This window comes from Drosophila nasuta, chromosome 2R (assembly GCF_023558535.2).
Source record: "Drosophila nasuta strain 15112-1781.00 chromosome 2R, ASM2355853v1, whole genome shotgun sequence".
NCBI lineage: Eukaryota > Metazoa > Arthropoda > Insecta > Diptera > Drosophilidae > Drosophila > Drosophila nasuta.
The window spans coordinates 27,916,961-27,935,273 of NC_083456.1; the positions used below are offsets into that span (position 1 = coordinate 27,916,961).

At 38.5% G+C, this 18,313-nt stretch overlaps 1 protein-coding gene across 1 annotated transcript; it reads right to left on the reverse strand.

The window, feature by feature from the left end:
• Nucleotides 1-1,300: 1,300 nt before the first annotated feature.
• Nucleotides 1,301-3,305, reverse strand: LOC132784830 (uncharacterized). Its single transcript, XM_060790703.1, has 3 exons — nt 3,141-3,305; nt 2,572-3,083; nt 1,301-2,508 (listed from the first exon to the last, which is right to left on the reverse strand). Exons 1-3 carry the CDS (start codon nt 3,282-3,284, stop codon nt 1,551-1,553), a joined length of 1,614 nt encoding a protein of 537 aa, XP_060646686.1. The 5' UTR covers nt 3,285-3,305; the 3' UTR covers nt 1,301-1,550.
• Nucleotides 3,306-18,313: the final 15,008 nt, after the last annotated feature.

Sequence of the window (18,313 nt, forward strand, 5' to 3'; positions counted from 1 at the left end):
AAGCAGCAACCAAATAGACAATAACTATGTAAATCTGACCATTGACATCAATGGCAAGCAAAAATGTAACTTGTAAGCCAAACAATGGCCGCAGCACCAAAGTCTGCTTAAACTATACAAAATATATATGTATAGCTGTTTGTATAACACCCATACACATACAAGCATACACTCACACATGGATAGACAAAAGCAGAGGCAGAAGGCAAAGCTAAAAACGCCGACAAAGGGGCAAAAGTAACAACTGCAGTCAACGCTGGAAGCAACTGCTGCCGGTTAAATTTAATTCCAATTGAATTGCGCTTAACAACGGCTGTCATTCCATCATCTAAGTGAAAGTGTATGAGTGTATACGTGTGTGTGTGTGTGTGTGTGTATGGGGTGTGTACGTGTGTGGGTGTGGGCAATCGTGTGTAAAGCCAATGGCGGCTTTTTTATGTCCGTAGTCAGCAGCAACAACTGCAGACATAACCCGCTTTCTAACTTTAAAATAAATGATAAAAAAAGAAAATGCTATACATAAAAAATGAAAAAAAAAATGAAAACTGAAATTGAAAATGAGAATGAGAATAAGAATGAATAATATTATGTGGTGATAAGCGGAAATGATATTTGCTGGGGGCATAACAAAAGCAGCCATATAACACAATGGACTAAAGAATGTATGGGGAAAAAAAAGGATTGCGATAAAAAGAAATCAATAGTAAACTATGCTCTATGCACTAAGCGTGTGCACTAAATTTTCAATTGAAGCAAACAACATTCGAGATTAACGTTCGTCGTCGTCGTCGTCGTCGTCGTTGACCTTGTTTCAACAAATACGCCACAGATACGCATAGCATACTTGCTTGAATAAATATATTTTCATTTAGTATGCATATAATGGTGAGATAATAAAAGCGAAAGTAGAAATTGATTTGATTTTTAATTTAATTTAGTTATTTTTATAAGTATAAGTATTGATTCTAGTGGACATATATATAATAGAAGTGCTTTTAGATTTATTTATATTTATTATAAAAGAGGCTAATTTTGATTCATGCAATAATAACTGTGGATTTTATGATTCCTGGTACTCTGTGGTATATTTGTTGAAGTAGTATATCAATATACCAATAAACCTGTTGGTATATTTTTGGTATGATATGAATATATACAAGATATACATACATGAATACAAGATATAGAAACTATTCTCTGGTTAGTATCAGTATCTAAGGTCTTCATATTAAACTTTATTTTGTCCAACTTTATTGTATTATTTCTTATGTACATTTTTAAAAAATTCCCATTTCATCTTTGGGAAAAATATGTTGGATTATTTTTAAATATAGTTTAGTGAAATTATTCTCATTTATTTTTCTTTTTGTAAAGCAGCAAGCAATCTCGTAGTTATACTTATACTTTTTTTTGTCGTAACAGTATTTGCAATATATTTAATGATAAATGTTCTCATATCCTAATACCATATTTATTCATATTAAAATATGTTAGCATTACGTTTAGCAATATATTTTCTAATAGTCTCATTATATAGCTCTAAGCTGCTCTCAGTTGCGTCCCTTGACTTGCATGAAGTGCTCCTTGTTGGCCAAGCGATTTGTCTTGCCATTGGGACTGCGCTTGAGATCATCCACAATGATGGCGCCACCAATCAACTGCTTGTACGGAGCACCCACATGGTTGTGCACATAGTCGATTACATCCTCCGCTCTAAGCTGAACTCCCGGTTTGCTGACAACAGCTGCGGCAGCCTCATCACCCGTCGTATCGTTCCAGACACCAAATACACAAACATCTGCCACTTGTGGCATTTGGCAAATGACTTCCTCCACCTCGTGGGGATAGTACATAATATTTTGATACTTGAGCATATCCTTTTTGCGTTCCATTACGAACAGGAAGCCATCCTCATCTATGTACCCCAAATCCCCCGTATAAAACCAACGATTGCTGTCGCGTATGTTGCGTGACTCTTGCGTGTTGCCGAAATATCCAGCCCAATACTGACCGTTATTGAGGCACACTTCGCCCATCTCATTGGGTCCCAGGGGCTCTTTGCTTTCGTTGACTATCTTGGCCTTGAAGCCAGCGGTTAGACGACCCACCGATTTGGGTTTCTGATCGAAATTCCAATTGAAGGTGGCCCAAATGCCAACCTCAGTCATGCCGTAGGCAAAGTGCAATACATTGCCCGGCAAACGCTTTCGCAGCTGATTGAGTAAGTCCAACGAGCAACGACATCCCGTAAACATGCAATAACGCACGCTATCCAAGTTGGTTTGCTCATACTCCGGTGAGTGATAAACCATGGCCAGGTGGAAGGGAGCCAACAGCAGCCAGGTGATCTGATGCTTCTCAATCAGATGCAACAAGAGTCCAGCATCGAAAGCGTTGTCGGAGATGATGCGCTTAGTGCTAAACACAGCAGTGGTAATAACTGCAATGAGTCCGGTAATCCAGTCGAGGGAACTGTGCGAATATTGCACATCCGCCGTGGTTAACATTCTGTGTAAAGTATGATAAATTAGTTAAAAATTATTACTTAATTTCTCTACGCTTTCCACTTACAAATTGCCATTCAAAATCTTGCGACTATTTGCTATGGTCACCGCTTTGGGTGTGCCCGTGGTGCCCGATGAGCAGATGATGGCCAGCGTTTGATTGTTGCCCTGCTCCAGACGAAGTGGCTTAAAGTTCTGCTCCACCTTGGTCAAGAGCAGCTGCTCAATGGATATGCTATCTGCAGCATGTTTGCGCATCGTCACAATCTTAGGATTCAATGTTTTTGTAGCCGCTTTAACTGTTTGATATTCATCGCCATCGCAGAAGATCACTTGAGGTTTGGTAATGTTGAATAGCTTCTCTATGTTCGACTGATCATAGTTGACGTTGAGCGAATGGAAGGCAATGCCATTGAAGAAGCAGGCATAAGCCACAGCTGCCATATGCGTTGTATTCCTTCCAATGATGCCTACGACATCAGTTTGAACCAAGCCAAGATTACGCATATAGCTGGCAATGCTCATGGCATTCTGCAGCATCTCCTCACGCAGCAGAACCGTATTTTCAGTAGCAGAAATCTAGCAAGAGATTGAATAATCAATAAAGTATGAGAAGTATTTAACTTTGCAACTTACCTGCGCAATTTGCTTTGGATGTCGCCGCATCTCATGGTAGATAATCTCCCCTATCGACAGCTCGGGGTCAAAGTGATCGTGATCATCTAAGCTGGACCAAATTTTGCTCGCCGGATCGTAGCTAATCTCTGGTTTGAATTCCATCTTGAGTGCGTCTTGTTGATACTGTAAATGCGAGGCAATCGCCAGTGCAGTCGTCTTTTTATACTCGGTGTGCTCTCGATTTGTTTACTTTTTGTTTGTGATAAGCAAACGTCACACAAGCGCAAACAACTCAATTTCACAATTACCCTTTTGTGCTGATTCATTTGATGATCCTCATCAAGCTGATATACATATATTTCTATTACATAAAAATATTTGTACACATATAAAACAATTTCAAGTGGTTCGTTGATGGTACAATGTTCAAACATGTGAGTTTAATACTCAGATTCTCATCTCAACACATTGTAAACTACAGCAGCAGCAGCACTTAAGCAGATAAGAAGACGACCAACAAGAAAGTATAATAAACAATTGGCCTAGCATTTGAAATATATAAAAAAGGTTGCTGTTTATTTTTATTTCAATTATCAGCTGCAATGTAATATAAATATTATTATTTAGAAAATAAAGTGTTGATAGAGCAATTTGTTTACTTTCGTTAGCCTAATCATAAAAGTGGAAATAAACTTTTATTATTTTATAGCTCTAGGGTAAGTATTTTATAGTGGACAATTTAGTTGTATTCTGTAAACAAGTCAAGGCACATTTGGATTTTATCTTGAAGCTGTTGAGCTGAGAAGACCACGTGATAAGATTATTCTTGCAGATTTGTTTTTTGGTTGAAGACTTGTGTAAAGCATGTGAATGAACGCAGGTTGCACTTGAAAATAAATATTAAATTATGTGTAATTTGGAAAGTATATTTTAATGCCACGTTAAACAGAAGTCGAATTATATAGGTAATAAATTCTATTGATAGGATTATTCTAAATTAAATATTCGTTAGTTTTATCTATGCCTCTGTTTAGCGTCATAATTTATCAGTAGAAATAAATATTATTCAATATTAATTGCTTATCAGCAAGTTAAATTGAATCAGATTAGCTGATACTATCTATTGATTATTGCATTTTAGTTGGTTTTTTTTTTATTTATTTATACTTCCAGCATTTCTCCACAAGGTTTTCAACTCGCCTCTGATAAGCAACATGCATAATTTGTCAGTGGAAATAAATATAAATTTATACTAATTGTTTATTATTGAGTTAAATTGAAGATGATTAGCTGAAAGTATATAGTATATTTAAAGCATTAATGAATTTAGGGTCGTTTTTTAACTTATTTATATTTCAAGCATTTCTCAACCATGTTTTCTGTTCGCCTCTGTTAAGCAAGATGCATAATTTATCAGTAGAAGCAACAGATGTATGTTGTGAGTTACATCGTTATTTTGCTAAAAGACTCTTGAGCAAATAGTCTAAAAACACTTTAAGCCCCTCTCAAATCGAAGTAATCGTAAATGGTTCGCTTTATCTATATAGTTGTTGTTATTTTTTCCTTTTGCTTGCTATAAAAAAACTAAAACATAATCTGTATGTGCTGTGCAAATATCAACATGATTGCTTTTGATTTTGCTCATTCCCCAACCCACTTGACGCAGCTCTGAGGGGCCGAGAGACAATTTATCTCTCTCTGAATTTAACATGCCACGCATCAATGTTTATAAGGCAAACCACACAAACAAACACACACGCACACACGCACTCTATTGCTATTGAAGCATATTATATGCGTGTGTATGCGTGTATGAGAAAGTTTAAAAGTTGTTCATGCCTGGCATTTGGGATTTGTTGCAATATTCTAGAGCTGTGGCGTTGTCCCGTTTTGTGTTTCTTCTTCTACTACGCTGTTGGGTTGCGCGCCTCTCGTTTTGTATGCGCCACATTGCGTATACGCGCCGTGCGCCCCTCAAGGCTTACAGACAGCAGACAGAGAGCAACGGCAACAACTGCTAGACACACACACACTGTGTATACTCATATATCTATTTGTATGGGGCATAATGGTGCTGAGCTGGGCCCTGTGCAAATCCGGCAGCATCTTCCGCACATTCTCGTAAATAAGTTTGAAAAAAAAAAAGAAAACTGAAAATAAAAACGAATGTGGAAGCAAACGATAGAATTGTAAAGAGAAGGGAAAAGGGGGGAAACGTGGACGCTGCTTACAAAAAGGATTGTTGTCGCTGTCGGGGATGCTACGATAAATGGCACAAGTTCACATTAAGTGTGAAAAATCTATAAAAAGTTATAAAAGTGTCATTAGCGCCAACAATGGCGAGATGCCATCACAGAGAAGACAGACTCAAATATTCTGTGTAGCGTATGTGAAATCTCAATGTGTACTCATTGCATTTAAGCCTTGTAATAACCGTTGTTGCATTGCCAACAACATTTTCTGCCTTCTTCCTTCCTCATCTCTCCTCTCTCCGTTCTCAATTAAGTTCGCCTGACAGCAGTAATGCAGCTTTTTTCTTTTATCATTTAGTGTGTGTATGCTGTTTTCAAATCTCCTTTTTGCAGTCGTCTTGCTAACTAGCTGCTCGCACTTACATATGCTTATAAAATGTGCTGAGTAAAAGGTTTCCCATGTAGAAAATTCATTTGAAATGCGAGTCTCGCTTTCATTTGAATTAATTTCAAGCGTACGTAATACAAAGCCTCTTCCAGCAAGTAAAATTAATCAAAGGATTAGATTAGCTAAAGTAGTTGACTTCGAAATATTAAAGCTGTCTTTCTTATCGTATTTATTTAGTGCCAAAACAAATGTCGTATTGTATGCAGCTTTCGCTTTTGTCGGCTGTCCATCGCCTTTGACAAATGTCACTGAAGTGGATTATGTAATTTATTTTATTCCTACCTATAGCCTATAGCTGTCAGTTGGATACAAAATCAAAGTTTTTCCGACGACTGGCTTAGAGCCGCAGGCATCGCAAACTTTTTGCCAAAGAAACGCAAAAGTTCGCTACGGAAGGGAAAGCCTTAATTAAAGCCCTCGGCAATGGGCAGCGGCAACAGAAGCGGGAGCAACAACAGCAGCAGCAACAGGTGATTTGTGGCAAGTTGTGGCTACCATGGGGGCATGTTGCTGACAGCCGCCAAGTCCTTGAGCATGACATTATATTTTATTTATATACACTTTTGTATTTTATTTTCTATGTTTCTCCAATTTTTCATAATTGTTCAAAAGTTAATTTCGAATTTATGTCAGATAAAACAAGATTATTTTTGTATTATGCAAGTGGGAGTATTTTGCATTAGATTTGTTGTGTTCACATTCCAACGTTCCACAATTCAACACGCGCCTGGAAAAGTGCTTTCCATATTGCTTGATGTTGGCCAAAAGCCTTTTGGCTTTGGTAGTTGGCAAGTGGCAGCCAACGAACGCACAAACACAGTGGCAGCCACTGCGCATGAATTTCATCTTGGGTTGTAATATGCGTATACGTAATTTTTGCATGCATTTCTCTGGCACTTGAAGTCAATGATTCGAGATGCAATGCCCGTTGAAATTCTTATGTTTCTAACAAGCAGGAAAGAAATTTGTTACTGGCAACAAAGTGTTGTGCCCCCCGCTTCTTCCTTTGTGTGTGTGTGGCGCACACCATGTCGTATACGTATTTAACGAGAGCGTGTGTTTAGCAGTAGCAGCAACAGCAACAAGAACAACAATTGAATCAGCCCAAGGACTTCACAGCTGTCTACTTGTATTCTTTTTTTTTGTTGTTGGGGTTCTGACTGTTTTATTTCACATTATATTCGATTTTAATTTATTGGCTTCGTTTTTCTTTTTTTCTTTTATTTTTGTTGAGAGCACACCTGCACCTCATTTCCACGCTTTTTTCAGTTTGACATTTTACTGAATTTGTATTTTTCATTTTATTTAATGCGCTGTTGTGTATTGTGTTTGGCTTTTTGGCAGTTCTTTGTGTTAGGCCTGGCGGCTGTGTTTTTCTTTTCCCGCACTTAAATCTCTTGGCACAACACAAATGGGCCAACGGATAAGCGAAAGAAAACACAAATTAAATGAAGAGATTTGCCTTCAAAATCACCATTCAAATGTCAAGTTGTAGGTCGAACTCAAGGCGTACTTTAATATGCCAGACTTGAGATATTGACTGACTGAATGATGGACAAGAAAATTAGCTTAATTTTGCCTGCTGAGCGAACGTACTTATCTCCTGCAGTTATTTTGCTTGCTCTTCATTAACTACTTTTATGCTACTTGATGTGGGTTTTGCTATGAAAAATGCTTCTTAATGTGGTTAGCATTGAAATTGGATGTAGATATTTTGCAAATCAATAATTAATTAATTGCTCGATTTTGCACAAATACAAAATCTAATGCGATTATTTAGGTATTTGGATTACAGGATGTGTGTGGATCAATTAGTGCAGAAGTAATTCACCGATAACTAATGCGAATTCAATTTGCACATTTTACCAAATGCTTTTCGCATTGAATTATTTATAAGCGAGTGTAACTCTATTTCCAAAAATGGATATTTATTATAACGAAAATACCACAAAATATTCACTGATTAATGGCGGTTTGTCAGGTTTTTCTGCTCCTCCCTTTCTCCCCCCTTTGGGATACAAATTTCCGTGATGGTTTAAATTTCATTTCGAATTTGTTAGTTGGCCAACAGTTTACAGCTGCTGTTGCTGTCCGATGGAAGCCATTAATATTAAAATTGTATTTCAAGCTGGTGTCTGATTAAGTGCACTCTGGTTCCGCGACTGCACAACAACAATTGTTCTGAGCTCTTCTGTGCTGTTCTGTTCTGTTCTGTGCTCATCAGGCACATCGCTGGCCTAGCTTTTGTGTCATGGCAACTGTCCAGATTGTCTGCACTCGCTGTTCAAGACCAGACCCCAGAGAAGAAACTCATACCATGTACATACAGCAAGTAGTTGTAACTGAAAACACACAGACGGAAATTGAAATTGAAACTGCGATGGCTGGACGCCAATGTGGTTGCCATAATGCGCGTAATTACTTTGTTAATGCTCCGCGTATTAAGTCTGCGAAATTAAATTATGTGCCAACAAATTTGACATGCCCGCAATACTAAACGCAAAAGCATATTGAATGTTTAAAGCATACACTGAAAGACTGGCTTTTATAATCAAGAATATTTATCCTAAAAATTGTATTCTTAAAATAAAACTACTTTAAGATTAAACAAGTAAAAAGCTACACTCGAGTGTGCTCGACTGTGATATACATGCTAGCCATTTTTAATGAACGCAAAACAGTGCGGTTTTAATTTTAAAATGTAACAAATTAATATACCACAAAAATACTAAAAATATACAAAGACTATGTTTAATATATAGATAGAGCAGTGCAGTATTAATTTAAAAATATATCATATTGACATACCGCAAATATACTAAAAGTATACTAAAGTACATATTAGGTATATTGACAAATATACATGCAAATTATACAATAGCGTAACAAATATACCAGATAGTCAGCCAAAGCAACTAAGATCCATAGTAAGTAGGCGTTTTTGCCCACACAAAAGTATTTCTTATATAACTTCTACAATTTTTATCCGATCGTAAGCAAATTTTCAGGAATCAAAAGAGCTATAATTATTTTTGCCAGTCCCAAAATTCACTATATCTGAGATCCAGGTGTTCATATGGACAGACGGACATGGCAATATCGTATCGGCTGAACAAGAATATGTATACTTTATAGGGTCGAAGATGTCCCATTCTGCCTATCACTTCATGGATACATAAAGTAATAATACCCTTCTATCCTATGGGTAGCGGCTATAAAAATATAAATCCCACAAAAAATTCTAAACCTTATTTTAGACAATTTTGTGTTCAGTGTAAAATGATGCTTTCAATATTTAGAGTTGCCATCAAATTGAAAGGCAACGGGCATAAAATCGTTGCTGATATAATAGTTGACTCTTGCTTTAATAAAGACATCAACTCACGCCTTGTTTATTGCGCCACCCTCAATCTGTCGCGTCTAAATCATATTTAACAAATTTGACAAGCGCTTTTAATTAACTTATTTTCTCAATTAGCTAGAAAAGCGTTCATTATGCTCTTTAAATAATTTCATTTTAAAGTTTGCATCAATTTTGTGCTGGGTCCATTCAAATGTTGTTTGCTAAATCGTGAAATTGAATTAGAGCTCAAAAAGTTTAAGAGCGTTTAACAGGTGTTGATTGTGTCGACTTTTTATCAACTGCTTTTATGGCATTTGCTTAAGTCTTTAATGTTTTAATGGCAGGCACTTGAAGAGCTTTTTCATATTTTGCATTCACTTGGCTTTTGGCTTTTAAGCATATTTAAGTTATGTTGTAATTGAGTCAGGCAGTCGCCTTTTTTTTTGCCTCTTTTGATTGCGGATGCTTTCTAATTTCTGTCATTCAGTGCAAGGCAAAAGTTGTGTTGAGAGTGAAAAATGCAAGTTGTGTTTATTTAGTTGCATGTAATTGCATTTAGTTTGCTGTAATTCAATTGAGCTTGGTTTGCCTTGTGTGCCTTTGACTGTATTTCATTAGAAGCATATTCAGTTAAATGTTGCAACAAATTGACAGAAAAGACTCAACGCAGACCACACAGACTCGCAGAGAGAGAGAGAGAGAGGAAGAGAGGAAGAGAGGAAGCGATAGCAAAGTCAAGTCAGTCGAAGTGAAAAGTCCCAGTTTGAGTCTGAGTTTTATCTCCCTGGCCACATGCAATTTGCAACCGAAACCAAACCAAACCAAAGCAGACAAAGTTTCATTTTCTATTTTGCCCGCACAAACAGCATGAACTCAAGTACAAGTACGGTGTATGTATGTGTGTGTGTTGATGTATGTGTGTGTGTCGTGTCTACACTTTGTCATGCAAGTCAAACAGTGGTAAATGTCAAGATGAGAAGCCCCTGCCAAGACACAGCTGCTGTCCATTCGTCCGCTTGACGTCAGTGGCGATTGATTTTTTATTACACTCTGAGTTCCCGAACTCAAGAACTAAAGAGGAGCATCAAACAACTTTGACGCATGTCTCGTTATGGGCTGCGTGTGGCAATTTTTAATGGACATTTTCGTATGCCATCCCACGCCACTAATTCAATGGGATTTGTAAAGCAATTTTGTTGTTTGTTTACGCAACATTTCGAATTTCGAGGGGCACCTGAACTTAACTGGTCACAGTTCAAGTTAGTGTGCCTTTAAATGCTGTGCAAATGTTAAGCTACCACGGGAACAGCACTTGAAAGCCCAAAAGGCAAAACTCAAGAGCGTCGAGTCGTTGATAAGTGGAGCTAATGTTGTGACTGCTCCCAACTAATTTCGGGGGAATTTCTCAAAGGATTTGCGCATCGCGAATTTTGGGGGGTGTTAACATGTTAAGAATTTTTTTGGTCTCGGGTTTCGATTACAACCTCCTGATAGGGTCAAATTGTGTCTGAGCTCTGTCGTTTTTCGATTTCTCGTCTAGCACATTAACGGGGATTTGTTGGGCTGTCTTCTTGGCCATTGGCCATTGGTCTCAACTGATTGCCAAGTATTGATTTTATTTCTCCGTTCGCTTTCTCTCTCTCTCTCTCTATCTGTACACTGCTGCGTATGAGTAATGTGATATCAGAGCAATGAGATTGCACAAATGCTTATGAATAAAACTGATAAATAACATAGTGTTCATTAATAAACATTTGTGGCAGACACTTGGCTGCTTCTGCTGCTGCTGCAGCTGCTGTCAAAGCCACTGACCACTTAAATATGCCAACAAACCCAACATTCAAAAGTGTTGAATTTGTATCCTCTTAGACTGTTTAGGCTGCCCCATGAAAGGAAGGAAAATGCCTGTTGGCTTTTTGGTTTCTGGTTTTTTGGTTTACTCGGTCGTAAATCTGATTTGCGGCAACCGCATTGGCAAATTCAACTGAATTACAGATACGAAAAGGCAGTTTGCACTCAGTTGTGCTACCTGTTGCTAACTGAAAATGGTAAATGGGAAATTGGAATTGAAGGTCGCATTAAGTGTAAACAAACAAAAGTGGGTGGTGGCATTGGCATTGACATTTAGCATTCTATTCGCAGTTGCGAAGAGCAACACAATGTAATAATAATAAATATAATTGAATCTAAAGTACTTCATTTGGCGCATAAACACGTTCCAAGTTCCAATATTCGACTCTTATTTTTGTGCTATTATTAATAAACCACAAGAAAGTTATGCGAATGCTGTTGCTGCCTACATAAGGCACGTGTAAACAGCGGCAACCACAAATAACAATTCAATTTCTGTTTAATACAAACACACACACACCACCCACACACACCCGTTCACACCCATACACTTTTACACTCGCACACGGACATGAATAATACATCATTCTTGGCGAGTTGCAGGTATGAAATTATTGACAGACGTCAAATGACGAAACATGGAAGAGCAAAGTGAGTAAACTTCGAAGCGAGTGTGTGCGTGTGTGTGAAGGTGTGGGAGTGCCTGTAAGTGTATGGGTGTGCGGGTGTGTGTGTAAGTATGCAGCACAACAATCAAACAAAATGAAAAGGCATTTGACTTTTTGGTTAGGCTTATTTCGTTTTTATGGCATTTTTTGCTTATCGACTTTCGTGTGCTCAACATATAGTATATATATATGTTTGATACTCCCAGCGAGTGCCAGAAAGAGAAAGAAGGGAAGAAGGGAGACAAGCGAATGTAACTGAGATTCTGTGTATTGTGTTTTGTTCATTCAGTTTACTTTTGCTATAAGACTTCCCACTTCTGCACTCTTACATATTCAATTTATTTAATAGAATTGCGTTATTTGTACGTGTGGCAAATGTGAAATAAATTATTGTCCATGTGAGCAGCTTTTGGCTACATATAGTATATATGTAGTATTATTATCCCTAGGGAGTTGCGAATACTGCATTGTCAGCAGCGTTTTACCATACCTGCCGAATCGAGTGAGTAATCAAACGTGAAATCGCTCGAAGTAAGCATATTTTTATATCGATTTTCACGATTATTACACAACAAATATTTTTAAAAGATGTATTATTACAGCTGTCATTTAACGCTTCAAAAATACGCTCAAGTATTTTAAAGTTTCCTAAGGCAATTTGTTAAACTATCAAGGCTGTCCGGTTCACTGAAAAAGGTTGCTTTTTCCTTGAAATTGCGAGACAGCCACCAGGGAACTAAAGCTGCTTTCCACTCACTCTCTTTCTCTCTCTTTCTCTGTCTGTCTATCTCCACTTCAACTCAAGGACAGACATGCATCCTTTGATGCTCCCCTGTTGATGGCATCGTCATCCCATTAGTGTAAGCAGTTCTTAGGCGATTGAATGCTCGAGATTAATTTAATAATGAAGTGCAATTTTTGGCGCTAGTTACGTTAAAAACTTTATAGTTCTCGAGGCGCTTCTTATAAGATTTGTCGTAATTGTTGAATTTGCAAGATTTAACACTTAACTTTAGCGTTAGGCAGTAACAAGTTGTTCAACATATTCGCTCACATTCGATTAACATATTCGTAACGTGGTAATTAATAATGAGCTTGGCTTAGGTGTAGATAAAGAACACGATTTTCCCATTAGATAGTGAGAGAAAAGGCGGGACAAGTGCCAAGCAAAAGTTTTCAGCTATTTTAAATGATTTGATTATTAGTTAAGAGGTTGGCAGACAATGGTGCGGATGTGTGATATTACTTTACTGCGCATAAGTGTGCTGCTTCTGTGCTTCTGCTTTCACTTTCATTTCAGTTGTCATTCCATCTTAACGCACAAAGTTCAAGTTGTGAAGGTTCTGAAGGGTTGTAAACCGAAAACGAAACTTAATTTTGGATGCTGGATATTTGCATATTTTATTAACCCAAACAGCCGGCACACGCGGCCCTGAAAAACAGCATAACCCAATCAAAAAAGTTCGCCCCGTCCCGCTGAAGCTGCCTTAATTTAATGCATAAACACAATTCTTAACTCTAGACAAAGTTCTACGGCGAAAAGGGTAAAACTCTCGCCCTCGCACTTGATTCTCATTCCCACTCTCAGTGGTGGAAATTGTGCGTTTGAATTTTGGCTAGAAAAATATTTAAATTAAATCTTAAAACGCGTTTCGAGTGTGGGCGCCTTTGGCAGCAGCAATCTCGATGCCTCAACCTCAATTTGCAGTTGGTCTCGGCGCGCTCAATAAATCTGTCCAAATTGGCCAGTGTGAGTGAGGTATAAGGATTTTGTTTTGTTATTCTTCGAATTGAGAGCTAACTCGCTTATACTATATCGCGTGTGTTTATCGAGCCCATTTAAGCGCTTTACGAGAAATATGCTAAGTGCACACGCCTTTTGTGTAATGTGATACTCGAGGCAACAACACACACACACACACTTTGTTTTTTTGGTGGAAAAAATAAGCTTAAATTGTGTATTTTGCACATCTGCACAATTACGTATACGCAACGTAACGAGAGCAAAATCGAAAGATGCACACAAAGACAACAAAAGCTGATAAGCTAGATACTCTGGCAGTCACGTATCAGTTACTCGAACATTTTCAGTTTCAGTTTCAGCTGCAGTTTCGCTTTCGTTTTTCGATGTTTTTTTGCCAAAAATTTTATGCAGGAGCTGCAGTTTGAAATGGCAGCGGCGCCCACTGAGTTTTGGCCTTTTGCGTAGCATGGCCTAAAGGTGCAGCCAAACAAACTTGGCCTTTATCTTAACGCTTGAGTGAAGCGAAGCAATGCCCTGCTGGCAATGCTAAACATTTTCCAGAATGCCAAAAGTCACCAGAAAAGTTCACTTTACACAGCCTTCAATCGGGCCTTTGAGTTGGTCGAAAACGTTAATTCTGAATGAATATTTAAGTCGCCAACCCCAACGCACACTCACACACTCACACGGGTTTAATGAGTGTTCAACCATCAGCAACATCATCATCATCATCACCATGATAGAGATCTCGATCAAAGTATCGTTTCATGTTCTGCTGTGTGTGTGTTGTGGTCTCGTGACCCCTTCTGCTGCAAAAGTTCAATATTCAGCAGCCAAATGAGACTAATTGAGACTTCATCACCGTGCTCCATGTCATTGGCATTGGCATTGCCATAAACGAGTTGCTTTCGTTTCGTTTCGTTTCGTTTCTTTTTTCGTTTTGCCTTTCTCTATCTTGCTACATTCACTTTTTTTTTTGTTCTTGGTGTGGTTTTGATATTCTGCTTAGGTTTTCATGTTCAATGGCAGCACAAAATGGACACGCGTCATCAAGGATGGCGACTGACATGGGGCAAACGGGAACGGGGCAAAAAGGAATTGGGGACAGAGGTTTTGGGCATCCCTTTTTGGATTTCACACGTTCGTCGGTTGTCAGTTGGCGCTCTCGACTTGTCGCTTACCTCGCCAGCGTCAGTCAGAGTCAGTCAGAGATCCTTTCGCTTTGCCATTTCGCACTCGATGGCACTTTTTTTCAATTTGCGCCCCCGTTCGGCGAGAAAAACGTTTGCCACAATGGGTTATCAAATGACAACGTGCCACAAGGCGGACAACTAGTGCCACACACAAACACATACACACACACACGTATTGCTGCCTGCGCTATTCAATTTCAATTGCTGCCTGTTTTAAATCGATTTTTATTATTATTACTACTACTACTACTATTTTTTTTGTGTTCCCCATTTTTTGTTGTAGTTGTTTGCATTGTTGTTAAACTTTTCTCTTTTTTTTTGCGCCCCCTTTTAACATTATCGTTGGTGCAGCATGTGGCTGGTTTTTTGTGGCTCAATGTCGGTTAGTCGTTGTCCTTAAAGCCGCCATAAAATGTATGCCATTTTGCTATGTCGCAAAATGATGAATTCCATAATGTCTGCTGCACGGATTTAGCGTTCAACCAACAGCAGCAGCAGCAGCAGCAATTGTTCTATAAATTGCTAAAATTTATTATCGTGCAGTGGCCACAGAGGTCATTTATTTCAACACAAACAAACACACACACACATATAAATTGTACAGAGTTCTAAGTTCTGGCAATTGGCCAGACCGCCTGCCGAGTTGATGTCAGCTAATGACCCGTCTGCGGCTTAGTTTTTAAAGAGTTCGCAAAACTTGACAAAGGCATTAAATTTCATCAAGTTGTCGCTGAATTTTTTGGGTTAGCTGTCTACCCTCATTTGCCTAACTGACATGTCAACACGTCGTATGCTTACTTTATGTACTGCTCTATATACGCTGTGAGTGGTGACGTCGCGTATGTCATCAGTCTTCCTTTTCTCCCTCCCTTACTTCACGCTTTTATGTGTCCTTGCACCCCTTTGTTACCAGCTCAATTTCGTTGGCTGATCTGTCAGCTAGCCTCGCGGACAGGTTGCCATGCTTTTTGACTTGGCTTTATTTATGGTTTGTCATTACACACAGTGCGTATTGTCAGTCTGCGCACGCTGTGCAGATTTTTCGGGCAAACGTTATGCACTTCATATACGTTGCCAGTTAAAAGAGTTGTGGGCGTTATGTATGCGATGTGGGCGTGTGCAATTTGCTTGATAGATGCTTGGCCATTGTGACGCGATTCTTGATTACGTGCGTCGCCTCGTTAGATTGCCAAATTTATGCGACTCTAACGCACAAGTACTGGCAACTGTATAAATTCGCGAGTGAAAATAAGCTAGTAAGCGAGAGGCGAAAGTACTTGATAGTAAGATATTTGTCAACCATTTTAAAGAATAGGCAACATTTGCTGGAAAATTTGAACTGTAACATCTTCAAAAAAAAAATGAAACTGGTCTTAACAGCAGTTGAAATGCTGGCATTGCAGTTAAATCTTAACTAAACATAAGCGACAAATGTTAAAAAAAATGTTGAGAATATTTTCTTGAATTAAAAAATTTGTTATGAGAAAAACAGTGTCATTTTAAGAATAACTAATCTAGAATTATTCTAGGACTTAGATCTTGACTTAAGAATTTTTATTTTTCTTAATAATTCTTTCTTCTATTTGACATAGTTTTGACTTAACACAAGATTTATTTTCCTTGATTTTAAAACTACTTTTTGTGTATTACATTTAACATTCCATATAAGCAAGATTTCGTTTAAATTTAAGAATTCTGTTTCATGATTATAAAACTTTTCTTTCACTGTGTAATAAATTTAATGGTAGTAATTAATGTGAATAAGGAAATGGGGCACTATAGCTCCACATTGTGTTTTCCTTTATAATTTTTTACTCATTAGGTAGTCTTTAAAATAGAATACTATAAACCACTTGAAAATTGTGTGCCTTCAGCTGAAAGTCAACTGGCTTTAAGATCTTTCGCAATGCTAACAAACTTTTGATGCAAAGTCATCTGGCTGGCAGAACTTCGCTTTTTTGCCCGTTGCCATCGAGTGTTAATCGAGTTAAGATTGATTTTTCATTGCTGAATTGAAAGCGTCGTCCAACGTTCCACGACGACGCTGGCAGGCTCTAGAAATTGATGTCAATTGCATTAAGTTATTAACGTAGTAATTACAAGAAATGAAAAGGAAAAAAATGGTAAATGGACAATTTTCTTATGCGGCAATTGAATTTGCTGTTGCCAATCGATTGGCGATGCGAAGCGATGAATTTGGAAATTTCGTTAGATTTGCAATTTTTGTTACATGAATATTAAAACAATTATTGTAGTTTAATTGTGTGTAAACAAACGTAAAAGTTGTCTGACGATCAGTTAAATAAATAGATTAAATAAATATGCAAAAAACCAGGACAAGATGTTGCTGTTGTTGCTAAGCTGTTGCCTGAAACAAAGTGCAGGCAAATTTCTTGGAAAGGAATTTTTATTAGTCGTTTGTTTGCTTGCCAGCCTGCCAGTCTCAGTGTCTCTCTGTCTCTCTGTCTGTCACGGAGTCTGACTGTCTGTCTGTCTGCTGAATACGTAATTTGATGAGCACACGATACACACAAAGTCACCAGCTTGACACACACAATGGGGCAAACAACTGCCTCCTGCTCCTCCTGCTCCTCCTCAACTCGAACAGCAGCCGAGGCGTGTAAATATGTATGAATGTTTTCACAGCTTCCGGCGTCGGCTCGTTGATAAGCTCAAGAATTTCAGATGCTGCCTTCACTGCTGCTGCCAGCCATTATTGTCTTCACTTTGCTCTTGCCGTTTACTTATTGTTGTTTAGCCAGAGTCAGCAGCATCGGGTTCGGCTTCAACCAACTTCAGCTTCGGTTGAGGTCGCTTTGGCTTCTGCTTGTTAGTTTACATTAAGTGTCCATGGGTTGCCTTGAGGCCTCCCTTTAGTTTTCTGCTGTGGCTGCTTGTCATGCGGTCGTGTGTTAAAACACTTACTCACACATACAGCATCTACTCATATGGTATTTGATGAGTACTCAGTTTATTCATATCCTTTATGCGTGCGTCCCCTCAACTTCAAAACTCAATTGCCACACTGAAATTATTTATAAAGCCAAACAATTTTGCACTGGCAAATCTCTGACAGCCAAAGAAGACTTTACATTGCTAAATCAATGACAAACTTCAAGCAGAGAACTCTTTAACTTTAATCCTTAGCCTGTCTGCTTTAACACCGTCAATATATATATTCGTTTGTTGCTCCCCTTTGTGCGCTTTTAATAAATTACATTTCTTGTCGGGGATTTGATTAAACACAAAATCCAACACAAGCATCCACTGGCGCCCCGCGGCCACAACGGAAGTGGCAACAGGTGCCCAGCCACAATGTAAAAATAAAAGGTTAATTCGCTGATCAAATCGCCAGCCTGATGATGACCACGCGCAGCGCACATTAAAGTTGGCATTTTTTATTATGCCAGATATTAAAGTGAAGAGCGAAACATCCATCCATCAGATGCAGCAACAGCAGCAGATACTCAGCTTCAATAAATCCGAACAGGTGAGCGCCTTTGGCAATGACAGTCAAGCTGATTGTCAGCCAGAATGTCGAGCTGACTGTCGAGTTGCGGCCTGCCATTGTGTTGCTGGCGTTGACAATCACAGTGCCACTCAAAAAGTCCACAAAATGCTGTGCGAATTATATGAACCGCAATTTGCGCTATGCGAAAAATTACGCAGCACAATTTTAAATCAAGAGACAGCGCGAGTTGGCTTTAGAGATGGGTTGAAGTACTTTAACAACAACATTCAACATTCAGTTT